The following is a 17,310-nucleotide window of genomic DNA, read 5'->3' as shown; positions in this document are numbered from 1 at the left end:
TTAAAATGATGACTAGTAAAAAAAGAGATGAGGTCAGAATTAATAAAAACTATGATACTTAACATGTCAGGCTTAGGAACGAGGAGAAGTATGCATATTGCATGGTGGCTCACATAAAGGGAAAAGGTGTGGTAACAGGATCACAGAATTATCTGCAAGTTACTTTGACCCATATAAGAATCTGAAGCGCACACTGGGTTTCTTAGTTAATGCCTTTTTCCATCTGTCTTTTTTCCACACTGTTCTAAGAGTCCCTGGTCACCTGTCCCTCTGGTCGACTCCCTGCTGTCTTCCACTTGGGAGCTCAGATGGGACCAGACGCAAGGCAGGCTGGGTGAGGCGCTTCTGTGGGCTCCCAGTGCCCTGTGGGCACCTGCTCACAGCACACGGATCACACACTGTACCTGCTGTTGGCTTCTCTGCCTCACTAGACTCCCTTTACCCATCTTCTCATCACAGTATCTGGACAATCAGGTTTCTGAATATATAAATTAATGTCCTGTTTGGTTTTATTGCTATGAATTGAAATACGGTGCTACAGCTTAAAGAAATCTTGCCACTCAGCATACAATGCTAGGTACCTTTTAGGGAGAATTTGCAGACTCAGACTAGGCAAGTGCTCTACCACTGAGTTATAACCCCAGCTCTCAGAGCCGGAAGGTTTATACCTTTACAGCATGAGAAGTGAAATTGTCTTTGTTTGAGCAGCATATGCCTGCTTTCCACAGAAAGCTACTAATGCTTGGTTTCAAATATTAAAGAAACTACAATGAAAAGATCTGAGTTAAATATGTAAAAGCTAACTCACAGTGGGATGAACACGATAAAGGAGTAGCCTCCTGACACTATGGAATGCTTTCCTTCTAGGAATCCATGCTGTGCCTCTGAGGCTGTATTCAGTAGTATGACACCTGATCCACCAGGGGTGATGGGAGGGGACAAAAGTGCGAACCAACCGAGGTGGATCTGAAGACAGAGTGCAAAAGACTATACCCCAGCGCAGTAGTCCGCTCTTCTGGAGCTGCTTCTGTCTTCCATAGCTCTGCCTTCTACCCTGCTCTCTCAGTTCTGGCCACTCATCCTACCAATCTTTCTTACTGGGGAGCAGTGGGCAGGGTTCACAGGGCTATGGCCAGGATGCTCTCCAGGAAGCTGCCTGTCTACCTGCCGGAAACCTGTCAGGGACAGGGAACATTAGGCCTGGGAGGAAACGCTAGGCTCAGAAAAACAGTGAACCCTCTTCATTTCCACCAACTTATTGAAATTTGTGTCTAAAAAACCTTTGACAACAAAAGAGATGACCTCACCTGACCATTACAGCAAGGGAGAGGAGCAGGCCAGTGTGGACAGACGCAATCAGTGCCAACAGATTTGAAAACCACTGTCTACACAATTCTACAAGTCTAGGTTCTGAAAAAGGAATAATGAAGGGATGGGACACAGGATTGGTCTCCCTAGTGGGAACAAGACCTTTTAGGCTGCAGGACTTCAGAAGAGTTATGGGCCATTCTCTGGAAAGATTTTGGCAACCTAAGCCAGACTTAGTTTTAACATGTCTACACACTCTGGACACACTGACTTAGTATTTTATCTTTTCAAGGTACATAAATAGTCTCAGTCTCCTGTTTCAGTAACCATACAAATGGACATCAAAGTGAAGGGAAGATGGTGCCAGCCTCCTTGCCCAACGTTCTAGAGAGAGTGACTGTTCTGCCCCAGTGCTCTGGTCTCCATTTTCTGGCAAGCTAGTCCTGATCCAGTTTGCCAGGAGACTGCAGTCAAATATCAGAGCCACTAAGCCTTCACAAGGGCCTCTGGTAACAGGAGAAAATCCAGGCACCTCAGCAGTAAGTCTCATGCTTCTGTCTATAAATTCAGCAGTAGCGTTACGTTAACATGGAAGTCACTAAATGCGATGACAGTGCACAGTCTCATAATTTGTTGCACCAAAACAGAACCATGTGTTTACAGTCCTTGTTTATTCTCAGCTTTAAAATGTAAGTGACCCTATCACCCCTCTCCTGAGTGCACGCCCTCTGGGGCCCCTGAAACATGGTGATTACAATGTACTAAGAAGTGAAAATGAGCCTCCCTAATCCGGGGGCTGAAACCTGTTACTTAACACTGCCCTGTGTTTGTATCACACACTGAACTCAGCTTTGCAATCCACCTGCACAGTTCATAAAGGTGTGCAAGAGAGCACGGTTATTACTGAGACCTCCATTTGCCCAGCGTCAAGTGTCCCTTGTCCTGGAGAAAGTGTCACATTTCAATAGGAGTGTCCCTGAATGACCACAGGAGGCTGGCGATGGAGGGCCTGGGGTACCTAGCTGCTTTTCCCGTTCCTCGCGTCGTTCCCGGGCCAGTCGCTGCCGGTCATCAACCCGTAGCACAGGTGGAGGGTCTGAAAATGAGACAAAAAATATGAGAGGAAGAACGGATTTTTTAAAATGATATATCCTGAAATATTCTTTGGTCTCATAAATTTGATGAATAAAATACCATTATATGTCTTAGTACACGTGTCCATAGTTACAGTGATACACTTATTACAATCCTGAGAATTCCAAAGCGTTTTCCTTCTATGTAAAAGCATTATGTAGGAGTAGGGGCACAGCTCAGTGGTAGAGCACTTGCTTTGCATGCATGAGGTACTGGGTTCGATTCCCAGCACCACCAAAATATAAAACAAAAACAATGTAAAGTCATAATTTGTGGGTGTTTGCTATTTCACCAAAAAAATATAAATGATGTTTAGTGTTTCTATGAAACTTCTATTATTTTTATGCTTTCAATAGTTTCTTAATAACAAACAGGATCCAAACTGAGTTGATACTGAGCAGATGTTTACCAGTTAGAAGTGACTGGAATCAAGTTGACAAACACTCAGTTCCCATTCTATCACATGCTGTGTAAATATGGCCAAGCTACTCACCCTCCTAAGCTATGACATGAGTTTTTTTTTTTTTTTTATTACCTGTAACATGAGGGCAAAACCAGAACCAATCTCATATCATTACGAAGACAGTGAGCACTGGTATAATGCTTTACATGTAATGCCCAGGAAATCAGCTCATTCATTCAGCACACATGAAATATTTACCAAGTTCCAGGCACTCACTGCTCTGTATACTGAAAAAATAGCAGCCAACAAAAAAGATGAAAACCTCAGCCCTCATGGGGTTTACCACCCTACTCAGGGAAAATCTATTAAACAAGATAAACTTTAAAAATAACTAGAATGAAAAAGAAACAATGTTAGACTGAGTTAAATGCTAAGGAGACAACAAAGCAATAAAGGGGATTATGGTGAGGATGTTTCAATTTTTAGATGAGGTCCAAGGAAGGTCTTGATGTGATGGTAATTTTTATATGTAAACACCTGGTGGATGTGAGGGAGCCAGCTGTGCAAATATTCCACCAAAAGCCCTGCAAAGGCCCTGAGGTCACAAGTGCCTCATGTGGTCAAGAAACGGGGAGATCTGAATGACCCAAGCAAAGTGAGATCAACAGGCTCTGGGTCTGGAGACATAGGGCCAAGTCACTGGTTACAGTGAGGATTTTGGATTATACCTAGTGTGATGCCATGTGTGTCCCCATCTGTCCAGCAGAGGGCTACCTTTACAGGCTCACTGTTGCCATATTGAAACAAAATAATGCCAATAATCACACTTAAAATCACATTGTTCTCTCTAGTAAATTGACATCATACTTTTAGGGTCTCATGTTAAAAACAGGAAACTTCCTAACAAATTAGAGACCACATAACAGTGCTTCATTCACAAATTTAAAAGCCTTGCATCCCCAAAGCCTCTGACTTCACAGAATTTGTAAATTTAAAGGAAATAAAAACTGTATAAAAGCCCATGAGGAGCCTGCAGAGACCAGGCAGTTGAACTCCTGAGAAGGCCTGGTAACGATGACATGCTACATTTACTTTTGGTTTTAGGTCTGCCTGTTTTGGTCTGTTTCTGTTGAGATGGGTGTCTCACTATGTTGCTCAGGCTATTCTGGAACTCTGGGCTCCAGTGAGCCTCCTGAGTAGCTGGGACTTCCGGTGTGCACCGCCAGGCCCAGTTTTAGGTAGGGCAATTAAGAACTGGTAAAATAGACAACTCACTGGCTTATATTTATTATATTTATCTTTCAGATTTCCTAATAATTTCTGAAGTTATCATTTCTGTAGGAAAACAGAGTCCCACCTCCAACGGTTTAATTGTGATACAGGAAAGTGGTCATGTGGTCCCCTCTCAGGCAATTTGTTAAGGGTCAGTCACGGGTTTTTGCTTTTTTTTTTTTTTTTTTTTTCCTTTTGGTGGTGTTGGGGATTGAACCCAGGTCCTTGGTCATGCCAGGCAAGTGTTCTACCACTGACCTATATCCCCAGCCATTTTTAAAACATTTGGAGACAAGGTCTCACTATGTTACCCAGGCTGGCCTTGAACCTGTGATCCTTCTATCTCAGCCTTCTGGGTACAGGCATGCACCACCACACTGGCTTATTTGTTTGGGGAGAAAGCAAGATGATATTTTGAAGAAAAAAGAACTTTAAGATGAAGTTTGAAAGATGAAGTTTAACTTGTCACTTAAATAATATTCATTAACTAATATGAGGTTTATTTCTACTACAATATTTCAATAGAAAAGTTGGAAATCAACTTTGTTTATAAAAATCAAAAGCAGTCTTTCTTAGCAGGGACTCAAAAAAATAACATGGTGGTTTCTAAAATAAGAGCCTTTTATATATCTTTATTTGTATATACAAGAAAGCAGATACAGGATGCTCAACAGACACAATCAGAAAGGAAACCTCTCCTTATTTAACTTGACCTGAGCCATGTGAATCAAATGGCTCTGTGAAGAGCCTAGAGCAGAGGTGCGTGTCTGTAATCCCAGGAGCTACAGAGGCTGAGGCAGGAGGATCAAGAGTTTGAGGCCAGCCTCAGCAATGTGGCGAGACCTTCTCTTTCAGGGGTGGGGGAAGAAGAGGAGGAGGAATGGGTTGTAATTCAATGGTATTGCACCCCTGGGTTCAATCCCTAGTACCCCACCCCACCAAAAAGAAAGGTCTGTGAAGAGATAGGCCACCGGGCTGGAGAAGATACTCTGCCCTTTGTCCTTGCTACTCTCTGTGCACATCTCTCATCACATTGGCAGTCTGTGTTAGAGTGACATGTACTATGTTACAGTGACATGTACTGGTTTACTCCCCCAGACTGTCAGTCAGAGGATAGGGATAGTGGCTTTTAACAAAATAACCCTAGTACACTCATAATGCCAACACTAGATGAATAAATGAGTTGGCAGGATATAAAGGTACTGAGTACATAGTAAAGTATGCCAGAAAGTTAGAAGCAAAGGTGGATGGGGAGAACCAGAGAGCTACAATTTAGCTATGTTCAATTCTCATTGCTAAATAGAGGTTTTTGTGCTAAAGAACTTCTTCTATGAGGATTCTCGCCTGGATATAAGCAATAAAATCTAACAGAATAAGTTCTACAGGGCCTTGTTATTTGTTCATACAACACCTCTCAGACTCCCAGGCACAAAAGAATCACCTCAGTAAATATGAGGTAGCAGCTGGGAGGTAGGTGAAAAGATGGACTAATAAGTGAATGAATGAGAAGCCAAGCTGACTAAGGGGGTCTCTCAGCCTGCTAATCAGAACTCTGCTGCAAATGCACATCCTTTCCTGTGAATGGCTGCTCAAGCAACCCTTGCACCAACACGGGTTACTGTCTTTCTTACAAATGACAGGCCAGCTAGGTCCGGTGGTGCACACCTGTAATTCCATCTACTTGGGAGTCTGAAGCCAGCCTGGGCAACTGAGAAAAGTCCTGTCTCAAAAAAAGAAAAGGGGTTGGGGATGTAGTTTAGGGGTAGAATGCCCCCTAGGTCCAATACTGCCCTCCCAAAAATCAAATGAACAAAAAGACAAGCCTGGTTTATCTATTCTTTTCAAGGTTTCCTTATTGGGAAAAAAAAAAAAATCCCTAAGTATAAGGGAGAATGTTTTCTGTGAGACTAGACCCAGTTACATCTACCTTTATTCTAATTTACTGTTCTTTGGCCTTGAATATAGCATAAAATAGGATTCCAAGAACTTCAAGTGGTCTTCAGTTTGCTTTACCTTCCTGTGACAATCTGTATGTGACATACTGTATGTTCCTCCCTACCAAGAATCTGCAACAAGCTGAGCTATCTATTCAACTGTATTTTCTTACAGACTGCTTCTTTGTTTCACCAAGTAGAACAGATCATGAATCACAGGCTATTAAAAATGAAATCACCACGTAGGTGTGCAAGCTTCACAGGAAACAGAAAAACAAAAACACAATTCTATGTGAGCTTTACTGTGGGTGAAAGTTTCTTTAAGTGGGTTTTTTTGTTCTGTTTTAAGTCACGAAAGAGATATGCAATAATGCTGGGCAAATCTGTAACACAAAACAAAAATGGTATTGTATCTACCATTTCAAACAGAACAGTAACATTATTACCTCTTACACACTACTTGGCAGTAAATAAATGCATCCACATACATCATTTCAATGGCTGTCAAACTGATTCTGAGAGGAAAGCAGGCCATGAAATGAAATCTCCATTTTAAAGAGCGAAAATCAAGGCTGTGAGAGGCCCTCAGACTTCGACTCACACAAATCACTATGAGTGCGTTTCAGTGGCAGGACTGGAACCAAGCTCTCCTAGATTCTAGTTTTATTTAGTTTATCAGTAGCATGCCTCTAAGGCCTTTGAAATAACCAACATTTTCCCCAAAGTAAATGCAATGTGTCTGTCATACCTGGTTTGTTTCCTGAGTGGTTGCTATTCTGTCCTGAAACTGTAGAGGAGGGGCGGTTGGGAGTAGTCTTCTTATCTTGCACGTTATTGCCATCAGGAGCTAGAAAATGAGACAAAAGAGATAAATATATTCAGTTTCTTAAAATTTATTCAGAAATATTTACCCAGTCAACACTTACTTTTGTATCAGGTATGAGGCTAGACTCAGGAAATGAAAAGATGAAGCACTTACAACTCCCACACTCAAGTAGGGGAGGATCTGTCCAAAACTCAATGGCCTCAGCTCATATGGCCAATCTACAGTAGTGGCACCCTCAGGGGTCCATGAAGACTGTCCAGTTCACACATCAAGCAGCCACAGAGAAACACCACTGGACACTAAGGTCTTTGATCTCAGTTCGTACAAAGTCCATACATTAGGAATTTAAAAATTCCAACTAGTAACGATAACTTACTAGGATTTTGGGAAAGCCTCCAAAGTACAACAAAGATTATTATTATTTATGTATTTATTTGTGGTGCTGGAGATTGAACCCAGGACCTCAAGCATGCTAGGCAAGCCCTCTACCACTGAGTTACACCACCAGCTCAACAAGATTATTAAAAATAGATATATATCAGGAAAGGAACAAAAGACAGGACAGAAGTAACAGGCATTTCTCTTGTTATATGAAGTATAGGGTCTTCCCAGTCCAGGTGAAATTGTCTCTAGATGTATCATATGATTTAATATACTTTCAAAGGATGTTTGCTACTGCCTCAGAATCATGTCAAAACCCAAGTGCTTGATTTTTCCTGCCTCCACAAACTACTCCAAGTGCAGCATCCCCTTCAGCTAAGGCTGCTCCATTCATCTGAATGATCAGGCTCACAGCTTTGGGGTAGTCTTTGGTTTATCTTCACTCCCTATATTCAATCCATTAGTAAATTCTTTAAGCTCTACCTTAAAAAGCATCTGATCACCACCTTTTGGATCATCTCTTCTCAAATGTCTACAGTACTCTTTTGTGGGGCTGAGGAGCCGGGGCAGGTGGTACTAGGGATTGAATCCAGGGTCACTTTACCATTGAGCTCCATCCCCAGACCTTTGTATTTTTTTTTGAAGGACGGTCTCATTAAGTTGCTAGGGTAGGCCTTGAATTTGCAATCCTTCTGCCTCAGCCTCCTGAGTTGCTAAGATTATAGGCATGCACCACCTGGCTCAGATGCAATATCCTTTTAACAGGTCTATCTGATCCTGCCCTGAATGATACCATCAAAATATGCCATGTTGTTCTTCTGCTCCAAACTCCCTGACACCACCCATTCTACCCAGAATAAAATCTAAGGTCTTCACCTGGCCCAAAAGGTACTGTATGGTTTGACCTTTACTTTGTATCACTTTTCCTCTTAATTACTCTGCTAGACTTGAGTTTGCAGTCTACCTCAGAGACATATTAGCTCTTTCTACAGATAACAACACAGATGTCTCCTTCACTTTGTTTGCATCTCTGCTCAGTTGTGACATTAGAGTCCCCTTGACCTATTTAAAAATGGCACCCCCATCACTCATCTCTCCTCCTCATCTGTAGCCCTTATTAACTGACATGTTATATATTTCTGACCTACTCACTCAGCTAACAGCACTGGATTTTACCTGGAAACCAGGCACCCAATTTTGGGGTTTGTTGAGGTTGTTGGTACCAGGGGTTAAACTCAGGGACACTCAATCACTGAGCCACATCCCCAGCCCTATTTTGTATTTTATTTAGAGACAGGTTCTCACTGAGTTGCTTAGCACCTCACTTTTTGCTGAGGCTGGCTTTGAACTCGTGATCCTCCTGCCTCAGCCTCCTGAGTAGCTGGGATTATAGGTGTGCGCCACCGGGCCCAGTGGGATACAAGTTTTGGAGGTTGAAAGAGTATCATAATAATTATGCTTCAGGAAGACTAATGTTAAAAATGGTTCCTGGGCTGGGGATATAGCTCAGTTGGTAAAGTGCTTGCCTTGCAAGCACAAGGCCCTGTGTTCAATCCCCAGCATAGGGGGAAAAATGGTTCCCAAAATATACTTTAAAAATCTGTAGATGAACTATAGAGACCCACTCTTTGCCCTCTAAACAAGGCAAATACTGAATTTTTAGGCTATATTTCAATTATATAAAGTATTTACTGCATGGAAAACCAGACTAAATAATATCTTACGAAACTGTTTCAACTGCCAGTATCAAACAAATTCTTTGCTTCAAACAGCAGCTTTCACCACAAAGTTGATTATTGGTTTAAGTTTTATCTGCTTGAACTTTTTGACCTTATTTGCAGGGAAGGGTATGTAAAGATTCAGCAGAGAACAGGCAGACAGCAAATCAAAACTTCAACCACAAAAGGCCTCAATCAGTGGTTTCTAATATGACTTTGCCATGTGAGGAAATTTTGCCTAGCAATTTACATGGGAAAGGGTCACTTGCACTTGTGCTGAGGGACAAACAAGACGAAGCATGAGTGGACACTGACCCAGAAGGGGCAGCAGAAGGCCTGACTGCTCTGAAATTCCTTAACGTGTGCTCTCATCCCACTCGCCAAAATCATGTGGTGAACAGTCACCATAGAGCAGTCTGGAAGCCCAGACCAGTTTGTCCTGACCTTCAGTCTCAACTTCAGAGGCATGCCAAAAGACCAAACAGTATGGTGGAAACCTTGTTGCTCACTGGGACAGAACAAATTCTCCCCTCATTTTTTTTTTTTTTTAAGTACCAGGAATTGAAACCAGGGGTGCTTAACCACTGAGCTACATCCCAAACTCTTTTTTTATATTTTATTTAGAGATAGGATCCCACTGAGTTGCTAAGGCTGACTTTGAACTCTTGAACCCCCTGCTTTAGCCTCTCAAGCCACTGGGATTACAGGCATGCACCACCAAGCCCGATCTCCCCTTATTTTGAAAGTTAATCTTTTAAAAACCATTCATAAAGAAGCGAAAACTTAAACAGAAGGCAGAGTGCCACAGAGATTTGGAGGGAGTAGATTATAATTTTGTTTTATCACCACAACCAGTAAGTAGAAAGTAAAGCCTTAATTACCCAAGCTGTTTAGGAAAATTCTATTTATTATTCTTAGGAAACTTAAAAGTTAATTGGCACCATTGATTTAGAATACATTTAAAATATCTTCATGTCTTTCATGCCTGGATGAGTTAGACATCATTTCATCTTTCTCTGGTGACTGACTCTAGTTCCCCAAGTCCTGACAAAAAACATCAATGTTAACTGAATATTATGTTACAATTGGACCATGAACGACATAAGCAAGACCCCAAAACATGTTCAGGATGAGTCACTTTTCTGAATAAACCATAATAAAAAGCTTTCCTTTGGCTGTGATTTGCTTTATTGTGATGAAATTCCTGTCAAAATTAATTTTAATTAAGCTGGAGGCTTGGTTACTTAAATTTCTCTCTCTGACTTTCATTGTGTCAGCTCCAGTTGTGCATGAGGGATCTACCTGCACTCTTCATTACCATCTGGAGGTCAGGAGTTCATTTCTATCTAGGAGACCCTTGGAGTCACACTCATCACAAAACAAATTTAAAATCCATCTGAAAATTTTTCTATGTTCATGTAAAACTGATAGGTTAAATTTAGTAAAATACAAAAAAGTTTTAAAGATTATCAAGCTGTTTAGCTCAAGACTACATGGTCCTAGTTTCTAATCATTCAGCTGGACATATTTCTAAAGTTTTCAGACCTTTGTAGACTTTCTCTCCACCATTGTAACAGTCCGTGTTTCTTCAACTACTTCTTTGGTTAACTGGGTCATGGAGAAAGCCCAAGACACAGGCAGACATGGGTTCAAATCCTGCACCCTAGTTCTTGATTGATGAGTGACCAAACAGCCTCTTCCTCCTCCAACTTCCATGTTCTTCCACAGTCCTGCCACACTCAATCTGTGCCCACTGGCTGTGTCTTAAGAGTTAACAAGGCTTTGTCTCTTGTGAACTGTGAATCCTCAGCATATCATTAAAGTATGTCTTAATTTCCGTATCTATAAAAGGGGAAACCAGTTTCTGACTTGTGGAAATGAAATGAGATAACATACAGAAGGGCGGCTCGCAGTCTGGCCTGCAGCAAAGCCAATAAAGCATGGGCGTAACTTCGGCTTTTCCCCTATTCCCTACACATGTAGGAAACTGGGTTTCTATCTCCTTAGAGCTTTGTTGGAAAGCAAACCTAGGGTAACTTGGGACAGTGGTCTTGGGGAGCAAGTGACCAATGTGGGATGAAGGTCTGGATGAGCCACTGGTTTCAGCTCCACTACCGTAACCAGGAGCAATGGCTTTACCTCCTGGGTCTCAGGTATGAGTTTTGAGGGTTTGCCCTGGCTCAGAAAGGGGTAATAATCACTCTTTCTGCAGTCTGGAGAGATGACTGTTTTCTAAGATGCAATGTCCTTTATTAAAAGTGAAAAATGAGCCTAAAAAAAAAAAAAAAAAAAAAGGAAAAACCCTCAAACATAATAACAGAAAATAAAATCTTCAGAGTAATTTTTAAAAACAAAGTACAAAATATTTCACTACTGAAGAACACAGTGAAAACAGGAACTTATTCATTTTCAAATTTCCAAACTTAAAAAAATGTGGAAATCCTAGGTAATCTGCAGATAGGACTAGCATATAGATGCATTTATCAATTAGATTTACCATTTAAAAACACCACTTTACATGACTCGGGCAACTTTCCAATATTATTTGAATCTCTTTTCTTTCATTTTTAAAAAAGAAAACTAACTGAGCCATATACTATGATGTTCAGTAAGTCTTTGCCAGCCTTATGAAATCTTTATTGATCTTCCTGCTTGCTTGAAAGCTTTATTCCATTAGTGCCACATCTGGGTTTTGGGAATAAAGCCAAGAGGAAGGATATAGACAGGCGCCCTTGCAGTCTGGGACTCTGTCTCTCTGATGCACTCTTTAAAAAAAATTTTTTTTTTAAATTAATAAATCAATAAAGGGCAGCAGGCACTGGGAACTTCATCTAGTAAGACTGCTGCTCAGGTCCAGTAAATGCCACAAATGTGCCTATATTTCCACATCCTCTATAACTTATTACATTCCTTAAAATATCTTTCCATAAAGGTACTGGGGGCTCTCATTGCTTTATTTTTATTTTTGAACATGTGATCCTATTGAAGAGTCCTCTGTGAACTGCTTAAAATCAATGTTCCAACTCTATTCCTTTAGTCAAAATGCTTGCTCTGAGACACGCCTACAGCTTAGGACCATCCTGAGCTAAGTTTTACCGACAAGTAGACTTGACAATCACGAGGACAGTGTACTTCAGTTACGATTTTTTAATAAAACATGAAATGTAGGCTGGGAAGTAGCTAAAGTTTAGTACTGAATTCCCAGCTCTGCCTGAGCACTTCTCCGTTGCTTGTTGAATTGGATTTTGTGGACTTAACAGCTTTGTGAAGGCAGCTTTGGGAGAGTAACCTAGAACAGAATCAGAGGTTGAACCACATGAAATCACCTTTTAGTAATAAAAAAAATAGTTAAATATTAGCAATTTTGTATGTTTGACCTAATAGTTTCAATTTGCATAGAAAATGTTATCACAACAGGCCTGACACTGCTATCCTTACATTTATATATTCATATGTATTTACTCCTTTATTTATTCAAATGTTATTTGAATTTGTTATTTGAATAAATATCCAAATTTTTGAATAAATATCCAAAATTTTCACAAATGTTATTTGTAAAATTTATATTAGGATATTAAAGTAATTTCATGCCTCCTAATGAGTTTTGTGATTACTCTACACAATTGAGAGCTCAGTTTAAATTTCTCATAATCAGGCACTGTAGCACATGCCTGTAAATCCAGTGACCTCTGTGGCTCATGCAGGAGGATGACAAGTTTGAGGGCAGCCAGGCAGCAGACCTCGTCTCAAAATAAAAAGAACGGCAGATGCAGCTGAGTGGTAAAGGGCCCCTGAGTTAATCCCTAATACCCTCCCCCCAAAGTCATTATTATCTTTATCATTATCATTATCTTGGTAGGGGATTGAACCCAGGGGCCCTTTACTACTAAGTCACATCTCTAGCCTTAAAATTTTTTTTTTTTTTTTTTTTTTTTTTTTTTTTAAAGAGTGCATCAGAGAGCACATTTCAGGATCTTGCTAAACTGCCAAGGCTGGCCTAGAATTTGTGATTCTCCTGCTTCAGCCTCTGGAATTCCTGGGATTACGGTGATGGCTTCTCATAACTATGATGATAATGATGGAGGAGGAGGAGGAGGAGGAGGAGATGATGATGGTAGGAGAAAGGTCCAGGTTCAATCCCCAGTACCAAAAAGAAGACAGGAGAAGGAAGGAAGAGAAGGGAGGAGGAGGGAGGAGGGAGGAAGGAAGGGGAGGAGGAAGAGGAGGAAGAGGAGGAGGAGGAAGAGGAGGAGAGAGGAGGGGGAGGAGGGGGAGGTGGCGGCAGCGCATATCCACTCCAAGTCAGAAAAGAAAATATTTCATGTTATTCTAGAATGGTTTTAACATTGTAAAAGACTCAAAGTTAAATGACTATATTTACAACTACAAAACAGAAAGGGCTGCCCATTATCACTGTCCAAATGCAGAGAATATTGCCTGCACTATGTGGGAGAAACAAGTGGACAACACAGTCCTACTGACGGCATCTGAAAAGCTACAAGGAAGCATTTCAGCTGGAGAGGTTTGTAAGCCTCAACCTTTGCTGAAGCAATTTATTAAAATTGTTTTGATGACTTGTTTTTTAAACAGCCCGAGAAACATCCAATGTAGTTGAACAGGAGGAAAAGCACATTTCAGAAAAGCACACGTTCTATACATTGTGTGGGAACCATAGGGAATTATTTACCAAGCCCATGTACTACTAAAAGCACCTTCTTAATTCACATTACAAACTCCTTCAGACACATTTAGCTAACAGAAATAAACACTACACACTTAAAATTCAACCAAAAAAGGATTTTATCTAAAAAATAAAGGAAAACCTTCTTTCAGCCAGATGGCCACCCATAGAAATAGAAAACAGAAATGCTGTATTTTCCCCCTGTGTTGGTATAAAGCAGATTAAAAGGCAGCTTTTTTTCCTCCATTAGGTGGCTTCCTCTCCCAGGACTCAACGCAAGTCACAACACTAGCTGCTATACAAATTATCATTGCCCCACAACAGGAGTAAGGTTTACGACTGAGTGAAGTTCGGGGCAAAGTACAGAAAGGGGAGGAAAGGCTAACATATTAAAGTTTTCCAGTTATCCTTAGGAATTCCTAATCACAGACTGTAGTTACCCGTCTAAATTTCAACAGCTGAGCAGGGAGTGTATAAAATTAGACTCAATTCAATTAAACACAATGTGTAATTAGAAGAAACCATTAGAGTAACTTGGAAAAATAACTAAAACTCAATTATACTTTGCTTCTTAATTAAAGTAAGCAAATGAAAGAAGTTGTTTTTACTTCAACAGGATAATGATTTATTTCAAGAAAAACTAAACTGGCTAAAGTCTTTGTTTTTTGTTTTTGTTTTTGTTTTGCATTATTGGGGATTGAATCCAGGAGCGTTCTACTTCTTAGATACATTAGCCCTCCCACACTTCTGAAAAAATTTTTGTTTTGAGACAGGGTCCCACTAAGTTGCTGAGGCTGGTCTTGAACTTGTCATCCTCCTGCTTTTTTGGTCACTGGGATTATAGCCAGCAATAATGATGGTATTTCATAAAATGATTACCACTGACCATAATGTAGATGAGCTTTCATACTTATGTGTAAAATAAAGTGACCAAAGAAGAAATGTACAGTCCATAGACAAAATTCTAAATAGTGGATTCAGTTTAAAATAACCATTTTGCAAAGAAATGTGGATGTTGTTTTAATTGTAAGATCATTAATTGGCTAAGTTTAATCAGTGAAATAAATGCTGTGAAATGTCAGGAATAAATCCTCTTCTATAAAAAATAATAATAAAAAAACATTTTAAATTTTCTTATGTAAATTTTGCAAAATTCAGTACATGGGGATGTGGCTCAGCAGTGGAGTACTTGCTTAGCAGAGACAAAGTTCTGGGTTCAATCCCCAGCACTGCCAAAAAATTAAAATAAAAATACACAGAAGGAAAAACACAACCTTCAAAAAATCCTTGAAGAAATTAGTGGTAAGTACTGAAAGGTGAAGTTTATTCCAATTCATTCCAGGTAGCTGCTGAACATTTAACTTAAAGGCTTACCATGATGGGTGAACCACACTGTACTATACCACAGTAATTTCTACATTTGTGACCTGATTCTTTTTCCCCCTTGTTGGAACACCAGCCTCTATATCTGTTCAGCTATTTGCATACAATCTTATTTTCTTTCTTAGAGCAGTTTTATGTTCATAGCCCAGTTGGCCAGAAAGCACAGAAAGTACATATATATATACCTGGCAAGCCCCCATACCCTCAGCCTTCCCTGCTGCCATTTGTTATAACTGATGAACTTATACTGATTCATCATCACTATGGAAAGTCCATAGTTTACACTAGGGTTAGTTCTTGGTGGTACATATTGTATTAGTTTTTACAAATGCATAATGATATGTATCTATTAATTTAGTAATATACAAAATCCCATCCACCAACTGATCAGCTCAAGTCTCTCATGACATCTTTTCTAGCTATTCCTACCCTGTCACATTGTCTTCTTTTACTACACTCCAGTCTGCTCCATATTTGACTTCGTTTCCTGTAGCCTCATGCAGGAAAAAAAAAAAAAAAGTCACTCCCTCTTCTGGGGTAAAGAATAACTGTTTTTTTTTGTTTTGTTTTTTTTTTTTTTTTTGGTACTGGGGGTTGAATCCATTGAATCCATAGATGACTTATCACTGAGTTAAACCTCCCACCTTCTTTTTTTTTTTTTTTTTTTTTTTTTGCGGGAGATGGTACCAGGGATTGAACTCAGGGGCAGCACTCAACCACTGAGCCACATCCCCAGCCCTATTTTGTATTTTATTTAGAGACAGGGTCTCACTGAGTTGCTTAGTGCTTCACTTTTGCTGAGGCTGGCTTTGAACTCGTGATCATCCTGCCTCAGCATTCCGAGCAGCTGGGATTATGCCCGGCTCTGCCCTCTTTATTTTGAGGTAAGGTCTCACTAACTTTCCGAGGTTGGCCTGAAACTTGTGATCCTCTTGTCTCAGTCTCACTAATTGCTAGGATTAGAGGAGATCATGCACAATGCCTGACTTGGAAAAAAAAAAATAACTTCTGTATGCAAATATATACTAGCATTCTACTTATACACAGCATCACACTATTTTCTCTCTGTCCCCTTCATTTCTGATTTGGTAATCTTGCTTAGTCTACTTTTCAAGTTCCTTCTTTAATTTCGCCACAATTCCAGCATGGGGCTATTGTACCCAGATATCCTATAATTCCTCTTCTCTTTAACTTCTCTACTAACTCTTCACTCATGGGTAAGATCACAGCCCTGACCATTATTTACCTTCCCACATCGACTCCTGCACCTGACCCCTTGCCCCAGAATTGGTATATTCCTCTCTTGGATCTTAGGCCTCTCTGCTTCTGCTGGTCTGAACTCTGCTGAAGAAGGCAATCACTTCCAAGGAGAGGACTCCAGAGAAAATTCCAGGGAGGCTTTGCTTTCCTGGGACACAGGGTAACAAGGAACAAAAACAGACCAGAACCTGCAAGAAGCCACAATATTTAGGACTCCCTCCAAGCACCAGCTCCTAAAAGCTGAACAGCTAGGTTTGTTCCAGGTGGATACATTCACCATTTCTTCCAAGCTCAGTTTTGCAGGCCAAACTGGCATTGGCTCAGGGCGTGACTTCTGCCAACTCTGATAGGGTGGGGAGTGCTGGAATCAGAGAGCTTCCCTGGCACTTTCTCAGCACAGGAAATGCAGCGGGGAAGAAAAAGGATGGAAGAATATTTCTGGGCACTTCCACGAGAGCTTCAAAGTGAGACTCATGAAGCTGTTAAGTCAGGAAGTGACAGAAGAGCACGGCAGATACTAGAGCACCTCCAATACTAGACGGCAGTGATAAAGTGAAGGTGGCTGGTGATGCTGGTGGTGGCAGCACAGATGCTCTATTAACTCAAAAAGCTAGTGGCTTTAACAGGTATGTAATTTGTGTTCCGAAAATATATTTGAATCTATTCAAAAAATAAGACTATCATCCTGGAGTACAAAGAAATATGACAAAGCAAGGACTTTGCTAAGGTTGGAGGGACAACAGGGAATGTTACTGGGCCAGGGGAAAGGGATTTAAATCACAACACAATGCTCCAGCTGTATATAGAAAAGTAAAGGGAGATTTAAAATGTGCTCTGGTCTCCTTTAGTAAAGTCAACTTTCTACAAGACGTGGCATTTTATTTGAGCTGATTGATCTCTTTAATTCACCATTTTAGAACCTATTGAACATCTAGATGTAGTAACAAACCAAACCAAATGAAAGGATCCCAGTCTTACAAACACCAAAAAAAGAGAGCGGTTTTATAAGT

General features: G+C 40.5%; 1 protein-coding gene across 11 annotated transcripts in view; it reads right to left on the bottom strand.

Moving 5' to 3' along the window:
- The window catches only part of MAP7 (microtubule associated protein 7), a 170,075-nt gene that overhangs the window by 52,766 nt on the left and 99,999 nt on the right, over window positions 1–17,310 (bottom strand). For all 11 annotated transcript variants that reach the window (XM_079146222.1, XM_079146223.1, XM_079146217.1 and 8 more), the window contains 2 exons: window positions 6,800–6,898; window positions 2,327–2,404 (listed from right to left, as the gene is read on the bottom strand). In XM_079146222.1, coding sequence (XP_079002348.1) covers window positions 2,327–2,404; window positions 6,800–6,898 — 177 coding nt within the window. The remainder of the gene's footprint in view (window positions 1–2,326; window positions 2,405–6,799; window positions 6,899–17,310) is intronic.

Source organism: Sciurus vulgaris (genome assembly GCF_902686455.1).
Source record: "Sciurus vulgaris genome assembly, chromosome: 7".
Lineage (NCBI taxonomy): Eukaryota > Metazoa > Chordata > Mammalia > Rodentia > Sciuridae > Sciurus > Sciurus vulgaris.
The sequence above is the reverse complement of the archived record's forward strand: the minus strand, read 5'-3'. Positions and strand labels throughout refer to the sequence as shown.